Here is a 17,970-nt window from a genome sequence, read left to right as displayed (position 1 = left end):
TCAGCCTCGAATGAAATAAAACAGCTTAAGAGGGAGAATAAGAGGTTGGAAGAGGAAAGGGACATGATGAAAAGCAAACTAGATGAGTATGAATCCAAGTCAAGAATGCAGGAAGAGCACATTAAGAAATCAAGGAGCAACATATGGGGTGGAAGAAAATTCAGGAAGAGGGAAATGTAAATTTGAGAGAGATTATAGACCAACAAAGCAAGGGAAAAGTGGAGAGGGAAGTGGTTAGGGTGTTGAGAAGTAGAGAATCTTTAGAGATGTAGCAGATAAGAAAAAATGTATAATAATTTCAGGAGTTAAAGAAAAACATATGAAAATAAGATCAGACAGAGAAAGAGAAGAACTGAGTAAGGTTAAAGAAATAATATCAATAGTCATGGAGGAAAACATGGAAGCTCAAGAAGAGATTGAAGAGGTGTTCAGGTTGGGAAAATACGAGGAAGGAGGCGCAAAGGCCATTGAAGGTAAAGTTCAAGTCCCAAGCAACAGTTAACGAAATTATCAGTAGAACATGGAAACTATCGGACAAGGAAGGGTTTAAGAATGTTTGGATAAGGAGTGATGCAAATGAGGAAGAAAGAGCTAAAATAAAGGACTTAGTAAAGGAAGCAAGGTAAAAAACGAACAGAGAACGGAGGAAGAGAAGACAGTGTTTTATTGGAGAGTCATGGATGAGAAGTTAAGGAAGTGGTACCGGCAGAGACAAGGAGGAAAGAGGGTATAGAAAACGCCAAAAATCATTGGAAGGTGGCATATACTAACGTTGATGGTTTAATATCGGCAAGGTTAGAAATCAACGATCTTTAGAGGATACATGAACCTGACGTTATGTGCTTTGTAGAGACCAAGTTAAGAGAAGATATTGATGTTCATATGGGAGATGGTAAATACAAACTGTGGAGAAGAGACAGAAAAGAAAAAACACGAGGAGGAGTGATGATAGCAGTGAAGAACAACATAAATGCAGATACCGTGGAAATGGGAGAAGGCAGGGCTGAAGTGATAAATATGAAATTAGAAACTGGAGAGAATAACAAGCGAGATATGGCAGTAGTGTATGTTCCCCTAAGACAAGAGCATGGAGTGATGATGAATACCAGGAAATGCTGTCAGACATGGCATGTTATTTACAGAAACTAATTAACAAAAGCAACAATATAATTTTAATGGGTGACTTTAATTGTAAAGAGGTGAACTGGGAAAAATGGGACTCAGGAGGCGGCGAGGATTCGTGGGGCACTATATTATTAAATATAGCAATGAACAATGTGATGACGCAATGGGTCAAAGATGAGACAAGGTTCCGAGGTGAGGACACACCAGCAAGACTAGACTTACTGTTTACCAAAGAACCCGATGTAATAGAATCCTTGAAATATCTGTGTCCTATTGGAAAAAGTGATCATGTGGTCATTGAGTTCCAGATGATAACAGGGAACATGGAGCCAAGAGACGAGCTTTATAGGCAGGGAAGGTACAACACTGGGAAAGCAAACCTTACAGGATTGAGAAAATTTTTGAAAATGCAGATTGGAGAAAATTCAGAGAAAACAACAGAGATACAGAGGAAGTGGGATATTTTTCTAGACCTGTATAATTCGGGAGTGGAAAAATTTGTGCCAAGAGTAATGGGGAAAGAAAACAGGAAAAAAAGAATGGTTTAATAAAAGGTGTATGATAGCAAAAAAAAGAGAGAGACACGGCGAGGAAAAATTGGAGAAAGAGAGGTAACAACAGAACAAAGGAAGAATATAAAAGAATTAGAAATGAATACACAAGAATACGCAGAGAAGAAGAAAGGAATTTTGAAAAAGGTATAATAGACAAATGTAAGGATGAACCCAAACTGTTTTATAGATTTGTTAATGGCAAACTGAAACAAAAGGAAGGAATCACCAAACTGAATGTAGAAGAGGTCTATAAGGATGCGGCAATACAAGCAGAAATAATTAACAAACGTTTCCAGTCAGTTTTCACTAATGAAAAGGACTTTGTGGAGGTGGAGGTAGTGACTAGAAATAGAAATGTAGTGATAAAAGATATAAAAGTGGAAGTACAGGAAGTGTATAAACTACTAGAAACTCAAGATGTAAGGAGAGCCCCAGGACCAGATGGAATCTCTAATTGGGTACTGAAGGAATGCAGAGAACAACTGGCAGATAAGATTCACAGTTTAATTGTGTGTTCTCTTGAAGAGGGGAAAGTGCCTCAAAGAATGGAAGATGGCAAATGTGGTACCAATTTATAAGGGAGGAAACAAGGAAGAACCTCTGAATTATAGACCAGTGTCCCTAACCAGCATGGTCACTAAATTGTGTGAAAGAATTCTGAAAGACAGATGGATTAAATATCTGGAAGAGATGAATATTTTGGTTGATAGTCAGTTTGGATTTAGAAGTCAAAGGTCGTGTGTTTCCAACTTGTTGAGTTTTTACTCAAGAGCGATTGACGTGCTTCAGGAAAGATAAGGTTGGGTGGATTGTGCGTATTTAGATTTGGAGAAGGCCTTTGACAAGGTACCCCATAAGAGACTAATGTGGAAACTAGAGCATATAGGAGGACTGAAGGGGAACCTCCTAGAATGGATGAGAGACTTTTTGAGAGAGAGACAAATGAGGACAGTAATAAAGGATAAGATGTCTGGATGGAGGGAAGTAACAAGTGGAGTCCCACAGGGCTCAGTGTTGGCGCCAGTAATGTTCCTGATTTACGTAAATGATATGGTAGCTGGAGTGAACAGTTATGCAAGTCTGTTTGCTGATGATGCAAAGATCATGAGGAAGGTAGAGGTTGAGGAGGATTGCAAAATGCTGCAGGAGGATCTGGATAGGATACATGAATGGAGCCGGATGAGGGAAATGAAATTCAATGCAAAGAAATGTAAAATATTGGAAATGGGTAAAAGTACCAAAGAGGCCATCATTGAATTATTTGATGGGTAATGAACCAATCACAAAAGCGAGAGAAGAGAAAGATTTGGGTGTGCTGGTCCAGGACAGTTTGTCACCCTGAAAAACACATTAACAAGACAGTTAGAGAGATGTATAAAACTCTTGACTAACATAAGAGTAGCATTTCATTACATGGATGAGGAGATGATGAAAAAATTGATAGTAGCCATGATTCGCCCCAGGTTGGAATATGCAGCAGTAGTGTGGTCACCACACAAAAAGGAAGATATAAACAAGATTGAGAGAATACAAAGAACAGCAACCAAGATGGTCCCCAGTCTGGCAGATCTGTCATACAGAGAGAGGCTAGAAAAGCTGGATTTGCTCTCCTTAGAAGAAAGAAGAGAGGTGACATGATTGCAGTGTTCAGGACCATGATGGGAGTAGATAAAACTGACAAAGAAGATCTGTTTTTATGGGATAAGAGAGTAACAAGAGGACACGGGATGAAACTGAGGAAGCCAAGCTGCTTGAAGGATATCAAGAAATATAGTTTTCCTTATAGATGTATAGACCAGTGGAATAACCTGGACAAAGAGATCGTCCAGTCTAAAAACTTAAACGAGTTTAAAGCTAAATTTGACTTACTGAGAAACAGAGACGGGACCCCACGAGCATAGCTCTCTCTTTGCTTTGTTAATGCCAGCACAACCTTTCTCTGTCAGTTTGACATAGTCATTGGACTTGTCTAGGTCAATCACTTCTCTGCAGATGACACACGCCATCTCTGTTCAGTCTTTAAGTTAGTTCATCTATCCTCCACCACAAATATGCTGTTATTCCATGCACATGCACACTGTAGAAATTAAACAAAAGCCATTTACAATCTAGAAACATTTCAAATAACGACAGTGAAGGCATGGTGTGAATTACAAATAAGACAGAAAAAAGTAGAATAATATGACAATTTTTTTGCACAAAATTTAGAGTATGATTGCAATTATCTGCAAATAGGTCACATACAGACAAATAATACCATAATAAACGAACTCCTTGACCTGAAAAACATAGGATTAGACACTTTGTTTGCATTTATAGCCCTATTAGTTTGGAAGATATGCTAATTTTTGGCATTCGGTACCCGTGATGGCGGCCATCTTGGATTAGGGTAAATTTGGGGTACTAGCAGTGAGCAGATCAGGGTAGATTTTTTATCCTGAGTAGTAGACCTAATTTCCTGTCAAAATCAGTTGAGAAACAAAATAAAGTAATTTTGTCCAACCTGAGTGGATTTCTTTACTTTAATTACTGGACTAACACCACATGATCAAGAAAATGATTCCAATGAAAAGGTAGGGTTTGCCTTTGACATTTTCCGTCTATCTTTTATAGCCTTGCATTATAACAAAAGACTGATTTCAGCTGGCAGCCATACTGGCCTTAACATGGACGACCTCTGCCAGGTCCAACAATGATCCCACTGGATTGCCAGACCCTGAAAACATTGGGTTAGCCATTGGAATTTTGCTTCTATTTATCATATTATTGGAGTTATTGAAGAAAACAGAGTTGCTACGCAACTGTATTTTGAAATCCAAGATGGCAGCCACCAGGGGACCCAAATTTGGGGGGTCCATCTCGAAAAATTATTGTATGGGTCCATTCTACACCTGTGCAAAATTTAGTGCTTTCCTGACAAAGTGAACGATCGACTTGATAATTTGGCCTTAGCTGCTGGACTATACAGGAAGGGGCAATAGCCATTCACCAACCCACTTGCTGACAGGTAGGGAATGGGTGGGTTGGTTATACAAGGTCTGTTCAGAAAGTATCCAACTGTAGGCTCTAAAAATAAACATCTAACCCGATGAGCCAGAACACTAATCTCCCTCAAGTAGGCTGCTTCTGACTTCACACAAAGTCCAGCATTCTTTCCACTGCCTGAAACATTTTTAAAAGTTGGTTTTCAGTATCTCCTGCAGGTGTATGTAACAAACATATATATGTACACAGGAAAAAGGGAAAAAGAAGTGTGTGGTAATCATAGGGCCATTTGTTTTCTGAGTGCAATAGGAAAAATATATGGTAGGATACTTATTGATAGAAATAGGGAAATAACAGAGGAATTAGTTCAAGAAGAACAGAGAGTGGAAGGGAAGAGGTTGTGTAGATCAGATATTCATCCTTAGGTCTTTCATGGAAAAGTTCCTAGAGAAGAGAATGTTGTATGCCTTCATGGATTTGGAGAATGCATATGACAGAGTGGACAGACAAGGAATATGAAAAATATTAAGAATATATGGAGTAAATGGGAAGTTGTTGAATGCCGTGAAGAGTAGGTATGAGGGTGCTAAGGCTGCAGTTCATGTGGACAAATTGTGTGAATTTCTCTGTCTGAATGTTGGACTGAAACAGGGATGTGCCATGCCTCCATGGTTGTTCAATCTGTATATGGATGTGGTTATCAGAGATACAAGGTAGGGTAGTGGATCTTGAAGTGGCCCTAATGAGAGAAGGCAGTGTTTGGAAATTCCCTGTACTGCTGTTTGCAGATGATACTGTGTTGTTAAGTGAAGATGAAAGGGAGCTGCAAGGCTTGGTGGATGAGTTTGGGTAAGTGTGTAAGAAAAGGAATCAAAAGGTGAATGTAGGGTAGAGTAAAATTATGGTCTTCTAGAGAAGTGAAATCAGTGAATGTACAGTGAGGCTGGATGATGAGGAAATGGAAAATATGAGTGCGTTTAAGTACTTGGGTAGTGTGATGACTAAGGGTGAAAGTTTGGAGGGTGAAGTGCTTGAATGGGTACAACAATTCACCGGGTCGGTCAGGATCACTTGATGGTCGTGATCGTCAGCTTTTACCCTCCCGGAAGGGAGCTGAGAGCTCATATAGTCCGATCTAAGGGCAAGGCTGTGACCTTCACACATGCACACACACCCGTCCCCTTGCTCAAGGGGGACAGTAACCACCCACTACGTCAGTGAAACTTTTCACAACCTGAGCAAGGCGCGAACTCCCGTCCACCAGTTGGCAAGCGAGAGCGTTACCACTGCACCAGCGAGGTTGCTGGTTCCTTGAAAGCAGTGATAAGAAACAGGGAAGTGAGCAAGGAAGTGAAAAAGTTACTACATGACAGTATTGTGATACCAACTCCAATGTATGGATGTGAAGCTTGGACCTTGTTGCAGGGACAGAAGTCGAGAGAGAGAGCAGTGGAATTGAGTTATTTGAGAAGCGTCTGTGGAGTCACATGGAGAGACAGACTAACAAATGAGGATGTGAAGGAGCATTGTGGTGTGGATATGGATGTGACAGGAAGCATTAGGAGAAACACACTGAGGTGGTTTGGCCATGAGGAGAGGATGGAGAGTGAGAGACTGACATGGAGAGTGTATGTGAGTGAGGTGGATGAGGGGAGATGGAGGGGGAGGCCAAGGATGAGATGGAGGGATGGACTGGAGAGTTATATGAGAGTGAGGTGCGCCCTGGGAGCAGAGCAGTGAAATGGCAGGGGACAGGGCGACATGGAGGCAGTTTGTTTGTGGCCACCCCATGCAGGATTAGGGCGTCTGGTAATAGATAGATAGTTTTCCTGGGAGGGGCACTAACCCTCCACCAACCCATTTGCTGGCATGTAAGGAACATGTGTTGGTTGGTTATAAGGCTAACACCCAGTGTATCAGATATTTCCTGGTTTACAGGAAATCATTTGGCTTGCCACTCAGTGTAGAGCTACTCCCAAACAGTGCACCATTACAGGTTTGTGACAGAGGTTTTTGGGGCATTTTAGGCTTTGCAGTTGAGGGCATCCTCCCTAACCCCACTGAACCTATGTTATATCAACCTCACTATACAATAAATCATTATGCAACAGGTTTTCACTTGACACAACCCTACTGTATAGTGAGACCAAACCGTATTTGAGGCATTTAGTCGAAAAACAACAAACGTGCCAAACATCTAAAATTAAGATTTAGGTCGCAACACACTCGTCTGCCACTTTTCTCTCCAGTAGAAACGTTTTCACAACATGTTCATCTTTAAAATATGGTCGAAGGTCCAATACAACAAATTGGATTCTTGTCCCAACACGCTGCGGGTTGGTACACGTGGCCTGTGTCTCTCCCGAGGAAAGGTGTAGTGGAAGAAAGGTGAACATGCCAGCGAGCACTCCTCCAGGCTGCCAGTGAGCAGTGGGTCTCATGATGACGTCATACTCACAGCCAATCAGCAGCTGTGTTTTGTGGGCGTGTTGGTTGGTAGGTGTGGCCAGATCCTGCCCTTCCCAGTTCTGTTTACACTGTAAGCCACACAGATGTGCTTTTGGTTTATTACATTACTTTCACCTCAGATTTACAGTGATTTATACTACAACATGAGTGACTAACATAGTGATAACAACCAGGAGGTCTCTGAGCATTCGCAGAAGTGAAAACATAATCCAACTTTTGGGAAATGTGCAGTTGCCAGGCAAAAACAAAATGCTGGGGATGCATACGTGAGTTATACCACAAAAAAGGAAAAGCCAGTTAGGAAAACTGGTCCTTCTTGGAAGTGTGGCTCAGCTGCTTCAACAACTTGGACAATGAGTAAAGTAAGTGATCTATTTACAGCTTTTTAGGCAATGAGTGATTATACCAGACAGACCAGTTACTTTGCCAGTCATGTGAAAAGTGTTGCTATGAAGCAGCCTCATGTCAAGGGCCATAAAACAGGCAAGACATGTACGATTAGTTATTGTGTTGAGTACCGGTATGCCAATATGACTAACGATGTTCGTCGATCATCATTCCTCAGCGTTCGAGCGTAGAGTTCGTTCTGTACTTGACAAAGTGACTGTAGCTGGATCAGTGGAAACTGTCAAGCGAGGCACTGGCCCTAATCTGAAACAAGTTAGTGATGAACGTAAGGCAGCAGACCGACAATACACTAGACTACTGTTATCCTCACACCCTCCACAGCACTTAAATACATGCACCACTACTGTACATGGGTTGGTGATTGTCCTTTTCATATTTTTGGTTATACAGTAATCCCGCATATTTCGCGGTAGTTACGTTCTTGTAACCCCCGCGAAAAGTCAATTTCGCAAATACTCTATTAACAATTGAATCTTACACTTGTGTCCACCATGCTGCCCATCACACAGTCCATGTCCATACTGACTGCGAGACAATTTGCCGTCAGACAATTCCCCGTCAAAACATGGACGATTCCCCTTCAGAACAATTCGCACCCTGGACGATTCCCCGCCATTCTATAAATATACTAATCAATACTTTTATCAATATACTTATTATTAATTAATCAATATTTTAATAACTATATTTCAGGGGGATCCAGCAAAGTCTATGTTAAGTAGCGTAGGTTCTGGATATTATTTATTAGTTGCACCTTTAGTCAATAATTAACTTGTTTCTTCCTTGCTGTAGTCGCCTTTGAATTATATTCTAGTGTCACCCATAGCTATCTTCATTAATGAAGGCGAATTGTTTTGTGTTTGTTGTGACTGCAAATTGTCCCGAAACCTCCATACTCATCCCGAAATACCTTCTTACAAGATTGAAAGCACATACTCCATTATGAAGGAAAAACGTAAACACCGTACTGTAATACACAATTATCTACACATTTATTCACAAAACAGTACAAAATAAAAAGATGCATTAACTGGTGATAGCAAACACTCCTGCAGTCGTTTCTTTGCTTGTCCAGTAACACAATTTTCTCTGCTAAGGTCATAACTTATTCTTGATCGTTTTGTCACTGGAGTTCTTACTAATTGTATTATTAGCCTTTGGTGAGGCTGGCTTACGTCCTGGGGCCATGTGGAAAGCAAGTGGGAGGCAAGAGGCTCGTATCATAGTGTGGTTACAAGCACACCAGACACGTGAGGCAGTCAGGCGTGGACTGAGGAATGCGGGGCAGAGAGCAGTGTTGCCATATCCAAACAACGAAATTATGCTAGGGCAATGAAAAAATTATGCTAGATTGAGCAAATTTGTTCCAAGTAAAAAATGAATTATGCTAACTTGAAGCTAAATGATAAAATTCTATACATATTTGTGCTACATATTAATTATGTATTGTTTACTATGAAAATATTAAAATGAACCTACATACAGTAAGAGGATAAATATCGGTTTTCTGCCCATACTGCTTTTTCCCACGAAACTTACATTTTTCTGATGTGATTCATTCGATTTTGAGCATCATTTCCGTCAGAAATAACCAGATTTTGAGATATGACCCCTCCATCCCCCTGCAATAATGGGGGATCTTTGGGGAATCGGGGGTTATAGGGAGGGGGGGAAACACAGAAAATGGTCATTTCCGACTGAAATGAAGCTGAAAATCAAATGAATCATACCAAAATCCATCGGAAAAACCTAGGTTTCATGGGTAAAGTACAAAGCTCAAACTTATCCTAACCTAACCTAACCGAACCTAACCTAATCCAACCTAACCTAACCTAATCCAACCTAACCTAACCAACCTAACCTAACCTAATCCAACCCAACCAAGCCCAAACTGAAAGTAACCAACTATTCAAACATCTTACCTTATTTGTCTCTCTCTCTCTCTCTCTCTCTCTCTCTGATTTGTAGCTTTAATAAAATTATTCCAAAAATATTCCATTCCATTCTAAATTATGCTAGAATGATTCTAAAACTTCTAATATGCTAAAAAATATTCCAGACTCGAAAATCTGATCAAAATTATGCTAAAAGAATGAAATTATGCTAGATATGGTAACACTGGCACAGGGGCCACGGGAATGGGACAGAGGGTGGCGTGAGCTTACTGCGCTACGATTGGAAGCTGTGGGAATTTCAGATTTTTTGTTTTCTGTATATTCAAGGATACTTTAGTTGAACTTATTAATGCTAAGAAAATCCGCGAGAGGGCAAAACCGTAGACAAAAAATCCGCAAAAAATGCGGGATTACTGTATTCAAATTAGGTTTTTCTTTTTTCCATAGGGGTATAATGGTATGGGGTTAATAACTGAACAGCATTATAACCTGATACAGTAATCCCTCCACTATCCAATGTAAAAGAGCCAAGGGCATGTCTGGAAAGTGGTCCCATCTGGATAGTGGGCCCCTGCCTCCTGGACTGGTACTTATGGACCCTAACCCAGCCTAACTCTGAAAGCCACCTAAATAGCTCCCTACCAGACATGGATAGCACCTATTTAAACCTATTTAAGACCCTATTCACACCAACAATGGACAAAAAGCATGATATAAATGAAAAGGAACCAAAGAATGAGGAATTAGAAGTGATTGTACCACAGCCAGGGTACTTACAGCACGTTTGTGGCCACCTTTTGTAAGGTTTTGGCAGTGGTGAAAATGCTCTTCAAGAACGTACAGTAATCCAGTGTTGTGCTGCAGTTACAGTAACTCTTTGCACTGTGAGTTATAACTGTTTAACACTGCACATTGCTAGTTGCATCAGGCCAGTTTCAACTGCCAGGTTTGCACTCCACAGTTAATCCTTTGCACTCTAAATTCTGATTTCTTAAAACTGCACAACACTGTAAATTCCCGTGTGGTCTAGTGGCGAGGTATTGCAGTTTATTCACAAAAAAATGAGCACGTGTGGCTTTCATTACGATAAGCTACCACTCGCGATCAAAGTTAGGCAGTAACTGTTTTGAGTGTTGTGATGGGGACACAGAGTTGACAGACTGCAACGGCTGCATTACCAAACTCCTCAGTTTTCATTACCAAATTTAACTCTTCATTACCAAATTTGTAAAGCTAGCATTTATTCTTCACTAATTATATATACAAGTGGAAATACATGTAATCACTCTTCTTATAATTAACAGCATGTTGATTATTTTCACGTTATGTACGTTAGTAGATTAATCAGAGAGTGCAAACAATCCACCATCTCCATCCTGTGTATCCTCATACATGTGAAACATCCGTTTGGTAATGCATTACTCTGATTCATTACCAAACGAATATTTCATGACCAAATTGGCCCACATTTGGTAATGAAAAATACCAAATGGCAACCCTGACAGGGGAGGGGGGAGGGGGGAGGAAGGAAGGGGTGAGGGTCCGTGATGTAACAGCTGTTCGGCGCCGCGCGACAGTTTCAAATTACGAGTGGGAAAAAATTCAGATTTTTTTTTTTCTTCTTTTTTTGGCCATTTTTGGGTTCCGAAGGTCCAGGCCCACAATATCCGGTAAGTGGGGATGTCCAGAAAGTGGGCGTCTGGAAAGTACAGGGATTACTGTATATCATATATTTTGTATTTTATTCTCATGTGTCTTAGAGTACTTTACCAGCTCTATTTTTTGAGACATTGTTTATCAAAATCAGGCTACTGGTTAATGACCTACAATGAGACAAATTTTTAACACTGTTTACCTCAAAACACTGATTTGGCACATTTGTCATTACCTGACTAAACACCTCATTTTTTTTTTTTTTTTATAGCAAGAACATGTCATCTTGGCCACGGGACGTTTTGAAAATTGTAGATCCATTTCACAATTTTTGGATGGTTGGCCGTACTTCCATGGAATTCCACATATTACTGTGATGCCGTGGTTACAGTCAGAGACTTGAATAAGTTAGTAGAAAACAATGTCACTGTAGTTATGGGTCAAAGAATGTCCCTTAAGGAAATGTATTAACTGAAAAAGAACTGAAATTCAGGCTTTTATAATAAAAAAATTTCAAACCTAACAAAAATGAAAGATATCTTTGGTCCTAACAAGATCATTCTTCAATCATACCACCTGTTCTGTTCAAACTATTTATGAGCATTATACAAGCCAGATCTAATCAAAAATGACACAGAACTTTGACAATTATCAAACGACATTGTTTGTATCTTGAAGTTTAATTTCTGAAAAGCCAGCTTGACTTCCCTGAGTCTGGAAATTTTCACTTTAATTATTGCCCTATAATGAATTTGCAAGTACAGTACAGTAATACTCGTGAAGACTGCATAGTGGAACGGTATTACTGAAGACTGCGTAGTGGAATGGTACAGTAGGTCCCCGTTATAACAATGAGGTGCATTTGGGAAAACCCATCACTGAACCAGGGTATCAGTTACCAGGGACGTTCAAACATAAAACATACAGTACTGTATAGGGATGCATTTGGGAGCCTTGGGATCTCCCTCCCAACCAAGTCCAAAACCCACCCAAATGAGTCCAAAAACAAGTTTCGAGCTCACCTAAACCCCCAGATAGCTTTAAAACAAGCTAAACTTAGCCTAAAAGCAGTTTATAACTCACCTAAACCCAAAAATCTGAAAATTATAAAAAATGTCTGGGAAAAAAAAAATCAAACTTAGTGAACTGTATCTCAAAATGACAGTGTTCACCCCATCTATGACTAAAACATTAATCTAAGACTAAAAACAGTTTATCAATCAACCTATATACAAAAATTAAGTCTAAAATATCATCAAAATCTGAAAAAAATAATGATCAGTTAAAATCAACAAACAATTCTCATCGGATAACCAGAGACTGGCCACTGACAGGCAGGGAATGGTGTTAATTGTTTTACATCGCAATGGCAGGGTATTGGATAAAGGAGATTCGTACAGCGGGATATTACTGTACTGTTTTCATGATTTGCTTAATAAAGAAAAAAAGTCAACATCTGACAGTCAACATGTGAAATAATTCCCAGGGTAAAAATAAGTTTTACTTTAAGCAGCAGAAGCACCTTATCAATTCACTTCTTGATCTTAAGTTTTCTGGTTATTTTTGGGGTGGTAAATGAATCTGTCACATTAGACTTCTTTCCTTAATGTTTTTAGCCAGGGTCCTTCTGCTGTATCAATTGTTTCTGAAGAGCAATGGCGGACACTTACTCCAACATACGTCCCCGTCACCTTTTAGTTCCTCTTCCTAACCTTACATTTCATCCTTACCTAACTCAACCAAGATTCAACTACCCAGTAAGTCTGCCAGGTACACACATGCTTTATTTGAAACAGTAGAGGCACCCTACCAAATTAGTTCATCTTTTTCCTGATAGTCTGTTATATTTTTCTGATTATTTCTGGGGTGGTAAGTAAACATTTCATGTGAAATTCGTTTGTCCATTATTTTTTGCTGTTCCGCTGTGTCAGTTTGTTTGGTCAGCGAAGGTGGAAGGGACTGACCTAACCTAGCTTAACTGTACCTAATAATTTAATTTAATTTAAACTAACCTAGCTTAGCCTAGCATCCAGTTAGGGAGCTGGGAAATGAGAACCATCTTTGAGTACGGTATGCTGAGCTGGATAGACAATCGTAAGTATGGCTTAAAGGTCGTGATGATAAAATGTGGAAAATTTTTCAGCAGTTAAAGGTAATTTTACCATCCTGAAAACAGTAAAAAAAAACAGAAAACAAACTGAAGGAATATGAACTGAATTGGTAAAGTCCTTCTACTGCTTCAAGTAAAGCGTACGTTTACTGTCTGTCGTTACAAGTGCTGTTTTGGCATAAGGAACATACCGGTAATGATAAAACAAAAGCAAAAAAGTCAACAGAAAATGGTAATGCTTTACCAAACACGCACAGCAATTCCACCTATATTATACCAAACTCACAATCTCAAAGTAAGTAATTTTGGTACATAAACAACACAGATAGTTAACTGTTCCATTGTGACTGCAAGAAGTGAATGGACAAAGGCAAAAACTATACCGTACCTATTTTGGGTATTTATGGAAGTGGCCAGGTCGGCCAGGACAATGTTCACCTACGATCTATCCAGCTGGCTGCGTTGTTTACCAACCACTGCTCCGACTGGACGCATCAGTGTATCCTGTGTCAAAGCAATGGCAACTTAATGATTTAACCAAACCTAACCCAGCTTTCAGGGGTGGGTTTATAAATGAGGCCAGTAATTGTGGTAATGCAGGTAACCTGTGAAAGACATATTTCAACAGAAAATATGGAAAGGCTGTGCTCATTTCATGAAGAATGAATCAGAAGTAAATTGTTTACCACCATGAGGAAGAAAATACAGAGAACAAACTGGAGTAGTATGGACTGAATTGGTAAGATCCATTTACTGCATGATATCAAACGTACATTTACCATTCCCAGTATTAAAGCCAATGATTTCTACTTTGTCATGAAAACTGGATTACCGTACTATAAAACATAAAAGGTGAATACAGCTTGAGAACTCTGAAAAAAGAATGACAAACTAAAACTAACCAGAGAACACCGTATACACATCAACATTAGCATATCACTTGGTTAACACTAACTTACCAGTGGTGACTATCCTTGAATGCCAGAGTAATGGGTATTATTTCGGAATTACACCCAACAAACGGAGACTGGAATTAATATGGTCACCATTTAGTTTGTGGAGTTTTAAATGATTTCTCTGCCCCCTCCACACGATGGTCCTGACGGGGAAAAGACCCAAAAAGCTACAGATGCTGATGTAGGTAGATGTGGAGTTAATGCTAAACATAGGTCATCTGTGTAGTGCGTTTTGATGGGCAAGCAGAGTAACGGCCGTATTCTTAAACATTTCCTTCCTTTGTAGAGGCATGGGAAGGAAATCTTTAGCCGAATTGGTATTCTTTAAAAAATCCTTCCCTTCCTGGGCCACGCGAAGGGAAAGATTTTTCCTCTGGGCAGCAGAAATTATTGGAACTTGAAGGAATTCCTTGACCCTTCTCTTCAAAAATTCCTTCATAAATTTTGTGCTTTCTGTTGTGGTTCATTGTCTTATATATGTTTAAAATGTTGACAGAAGTTACTGTATAATTTTATTGATGCAGTTGACAACGCTATACTAATTTTTAAGCGCTATTTGTGTCTCTTTAAAAGTGTTACACATGTCGGCTGAGACAATAAGCCAGACATAAACAGAGCAGACGACGTACTACCTCCGATATTTATCCAGTCTTTTATGATCCGACACTGACAAATCTTATACATTATGGCCAGGGTCACACGAGGATTCATTTCAAGAAACATTTTGGTTGTTAATTTGCCTGAAAAAGGAAAATCTGCTGTCAAGGTCACACGTGTGGTTCGGTTCATGTCTAACAGCTGGGAAAAAAACAAGTGAGCGCCGCCATGCGAGTACACGAGACGGACGTTAACAAGTGATTCTTACACTTACTAATAACAACATTAAGCGTAATAATATTCCTCGAATATAATTTATCAAAATATTGTCTTGAGGAGTGAACACGCTGCGGTGTTGGCCAGAATGGCATTTATGGCTGAATACAAACCAACAGTATTCTGTAGATGTGGTGGCGACCTCCCACGTCTCAAATGTGTTGTGCTTTCATTATCCAGCACGAGATATGCGTTAGGCTGGCGGCTTATAAGGGTCCAGCACAACTCGCCCTCACAACAAAAACAAAACAATTCGCCGTCTGAACGATTCCCCGCCATGTAATTTCATCTCGGTTTATTTAGCATATACAGTATACTACAGTAGATTCTGAGTTATATGATTGGCAAGTGACTGCAGTTTATTGTTCCTATAATAAATGTAAAATGTGGCATTAAATAGTGGTAACGAAAAAAATATAATGAAATGAGCCGCCAGCACCGGGATACACATCACTGCAAGTCTGCAGAGCGACTACAAATTCATTACCGGACCAAGTGGATAAAGGAAGGTTAGAAGGTCCTGTATAGTCTAGTGTGGGTGTTCGTGTTTTCTTGTGGATGTGGGATGAGTTGAGAGCCAGGCTGCCCCGGTAGGATGGATGAAACACAGACTCTAGTTGCTCATTTACTGACACCAATCTGACACCTGTGAACAATTACACATATCGTAGTACCAAAAAAAAAAATAACATATAACTTCTGTAGATGCAGTACTATAAAAATATGTCTAATGGTATTACCTGACTTGATCACAGTTTATCAGTATGGGTTATAATCTCTTAACTCGTACACATATGACTAGCCTGCCATTTGATTTAGATCACATCCTAACCACAAATTCATTGTATATCTATGATTACAGTTAGAATTTAGCATAACTTACCCTATTCAAGGGGAAAAGAGCATTTTTACTCGGCCACAGCGGTGCTGTGTGTGTTGTTTGGTAAATTTTCCGCCTAAAGTATAGATGGCGAAACGCGTGGTGTATAAGAAGTTTGAGGTGGCAAAGCTACCTTTAGGAATCATGTAATACTGAAGAAGTGGTGGTTTACAATATACAATAATTGCATTTTTTATAGTATCACATCATAATATCACATAAATTTCCACGAAAAGTAAATAACTTAACATAACAGAGAAACTTAAGGTGTTGAGTGGTTTATAAGCGTTCCAATGCTACTTAAAGACGCTTGAATCCTTCTTAATCCTTACATTAGTATTTCTTTCCTACAATTTTTTTTTTTTTTTTTTTAAGCAAAATAGTAATACAATCTAATACATACACACAAAAATAACAAAGGAAGCAAAATGCTTAGCTTAGTAATATAATCTAATATATACACAAAAATAATAAAGGAAGCAAAATGCTTAGCTTAGTAATATAATCTAATATATACACAAAAATAACAAAGGAAGCAAAATGCTTAGCTTAGTAATATAATCTAATATATACACACAAAAATAACAAAGGAAGCAAAATGCTTAGCTTAGTAATATAATCTAATATATACACACAAAAATAATAAAGGAAGCAAAATGCTTAGCTTCCTACATGGACCTGCAACACATGGACGTCGGGTTCGGAGGGAGTGTTGGAACACCATTGCTCTGAGGAATCTCCTCGCAACACCTACAAGTAAACAAGTAATCAGACGATGTACTGAACGATCTTTCACTTCGTCGTTTAACATTAGGCTGCATACAAGCATTTATATAGTTGCCTAGCAACCTTAAGTGAACGATCGGTATACGTTAAAATTATACGAATAATCATATTACGTGTATATAAATACGTAACTTTGAGATTGTCAACCTACTGTATCCAAAAATTGCAGTAAGCTTCATCAGATTTCACCGCTTGCGCAAACTGGACCACCAGAAATATAATCAACAGGAGGGGGAAGTGTTGGAATTATTTTCATATTTGTTTCTGAATTGTTGCATCACCTTGCCAGACAACCCATGGCAGGCAGCTCACATAACTGTGACCATGAGTACTATGACAAGACTGGCGGTAAAAATAATTATCTATCTATCTATCTACAGTATATACCTAGGCTGCTTCCCCCAAGGAAAGGGAGGTAGTCGAGACAGGACGACTCACTCTCCATTTACTCATCCATTCAAACACATTCATTCGCATCTTAGCCCCAAAGGGGAGAACGGACAGATCCTCACCACACCACACCGCACAAGGGTCAACTGGGCAATGCAATCAGTGACATCCGCTGCAGGGCCCGACAGCAGAACTGGTTTACCCCTGCCACATCATAACAGACCCATCCCCTTACCCGCACCTGACCTGACTAGCTGCTCAGACCAAATGCGGGAGAATATCCCCTCAGGGCTGCGTCATCACTTATTCATTCACAATTTCTCTCCATTTATTTCTGTCACGCACAGCCACTCTTCCTTGCTCAACAGACATCCCTCTCGCATCCAGCGCTCTCTTCACACTGTCCATCCATCCTATTCGTGGTCTTCCTCTCAGCCTTACACCTCTCACATCAGATCTAGTTATCTTTTTCACCAATCGCTCATTATCCATTCTCTCCATATGCCCAAACCATTGCAACACCCTCTGCTCAACTCTACCAGCCATCTCCCGAACAACTCCAGTTCTCCTTCGCACTTCATCATTTCGGACCCGATCCATACGCGTCACTCCACACATACTCCTCAGACATCTCATCTCCATTACATTCAAACTTTTCCTCTCTGCTACACCCATATTCCATGTTTCAGACCCATATAATGCAGTCGGTACCACAACACCCTCATACAGCCTTCTCTTTACATCCATTCTAAGCGAACGACATTTAAACACTTTTTCATTCCTCCCAGCACCTTTCCTACTTCATTTATTCTAAACTTCACTTCTGCATCTATTCTTCCATCCACAGCAACATGTGACCCTAGATATTTAAAACAATCTACCTCCT

The 17,970-nt window shown here is 39.7% G+C and overlaps 1 protein-coding gene across 1 annotated transcript in view; it reads right to left on the bottom strand.

Moving 5' to 3' along the window:
- Nucleotides 1–4,318: 4,318 nt before the first annotated feature.
- Nucleotides 4,319–17,970, bottom strand: part of LOC145410774 (uncharacterized) — a 75,994-nt gene continuing 62,342 nt past the window's right edge. The window contains exons 7-8 of the mRNA XM_080280876.1: nucleotides 7,063–7,201; nucleotides 4,319–4,395 (exon numbers count right to left, since the gene is read on the bottom strand). Of these exons, the coding sequence (XP_080137002.1) occupies nucleotides 4,319–4,395; nucleotides 7,063–7,201 (216 nt within the window). The remainder of the gene's footprint in view (nucleotides 4,396–7,062; nucleotides 7,202–17,970) is intronic.

Source organism: Coenobita brevimanus, chromosome 86 (genome assembly GCF_032717465.1).
Source record: "Coenobita brevimanus isolate Jiangsu-jjx chromosome 86, ASM3271746v2, whole genome shotgun sequence".
Lineage (NCBI taxonomy): Eukaryota > Metazoa > Arthropoda > Malacostraca > Decapoda > Coenobitidae > Coenobita > Coenobita brevimanus.
This window is presented reverse-complemented; position numbering and strand designations above follow the sequence as displayed.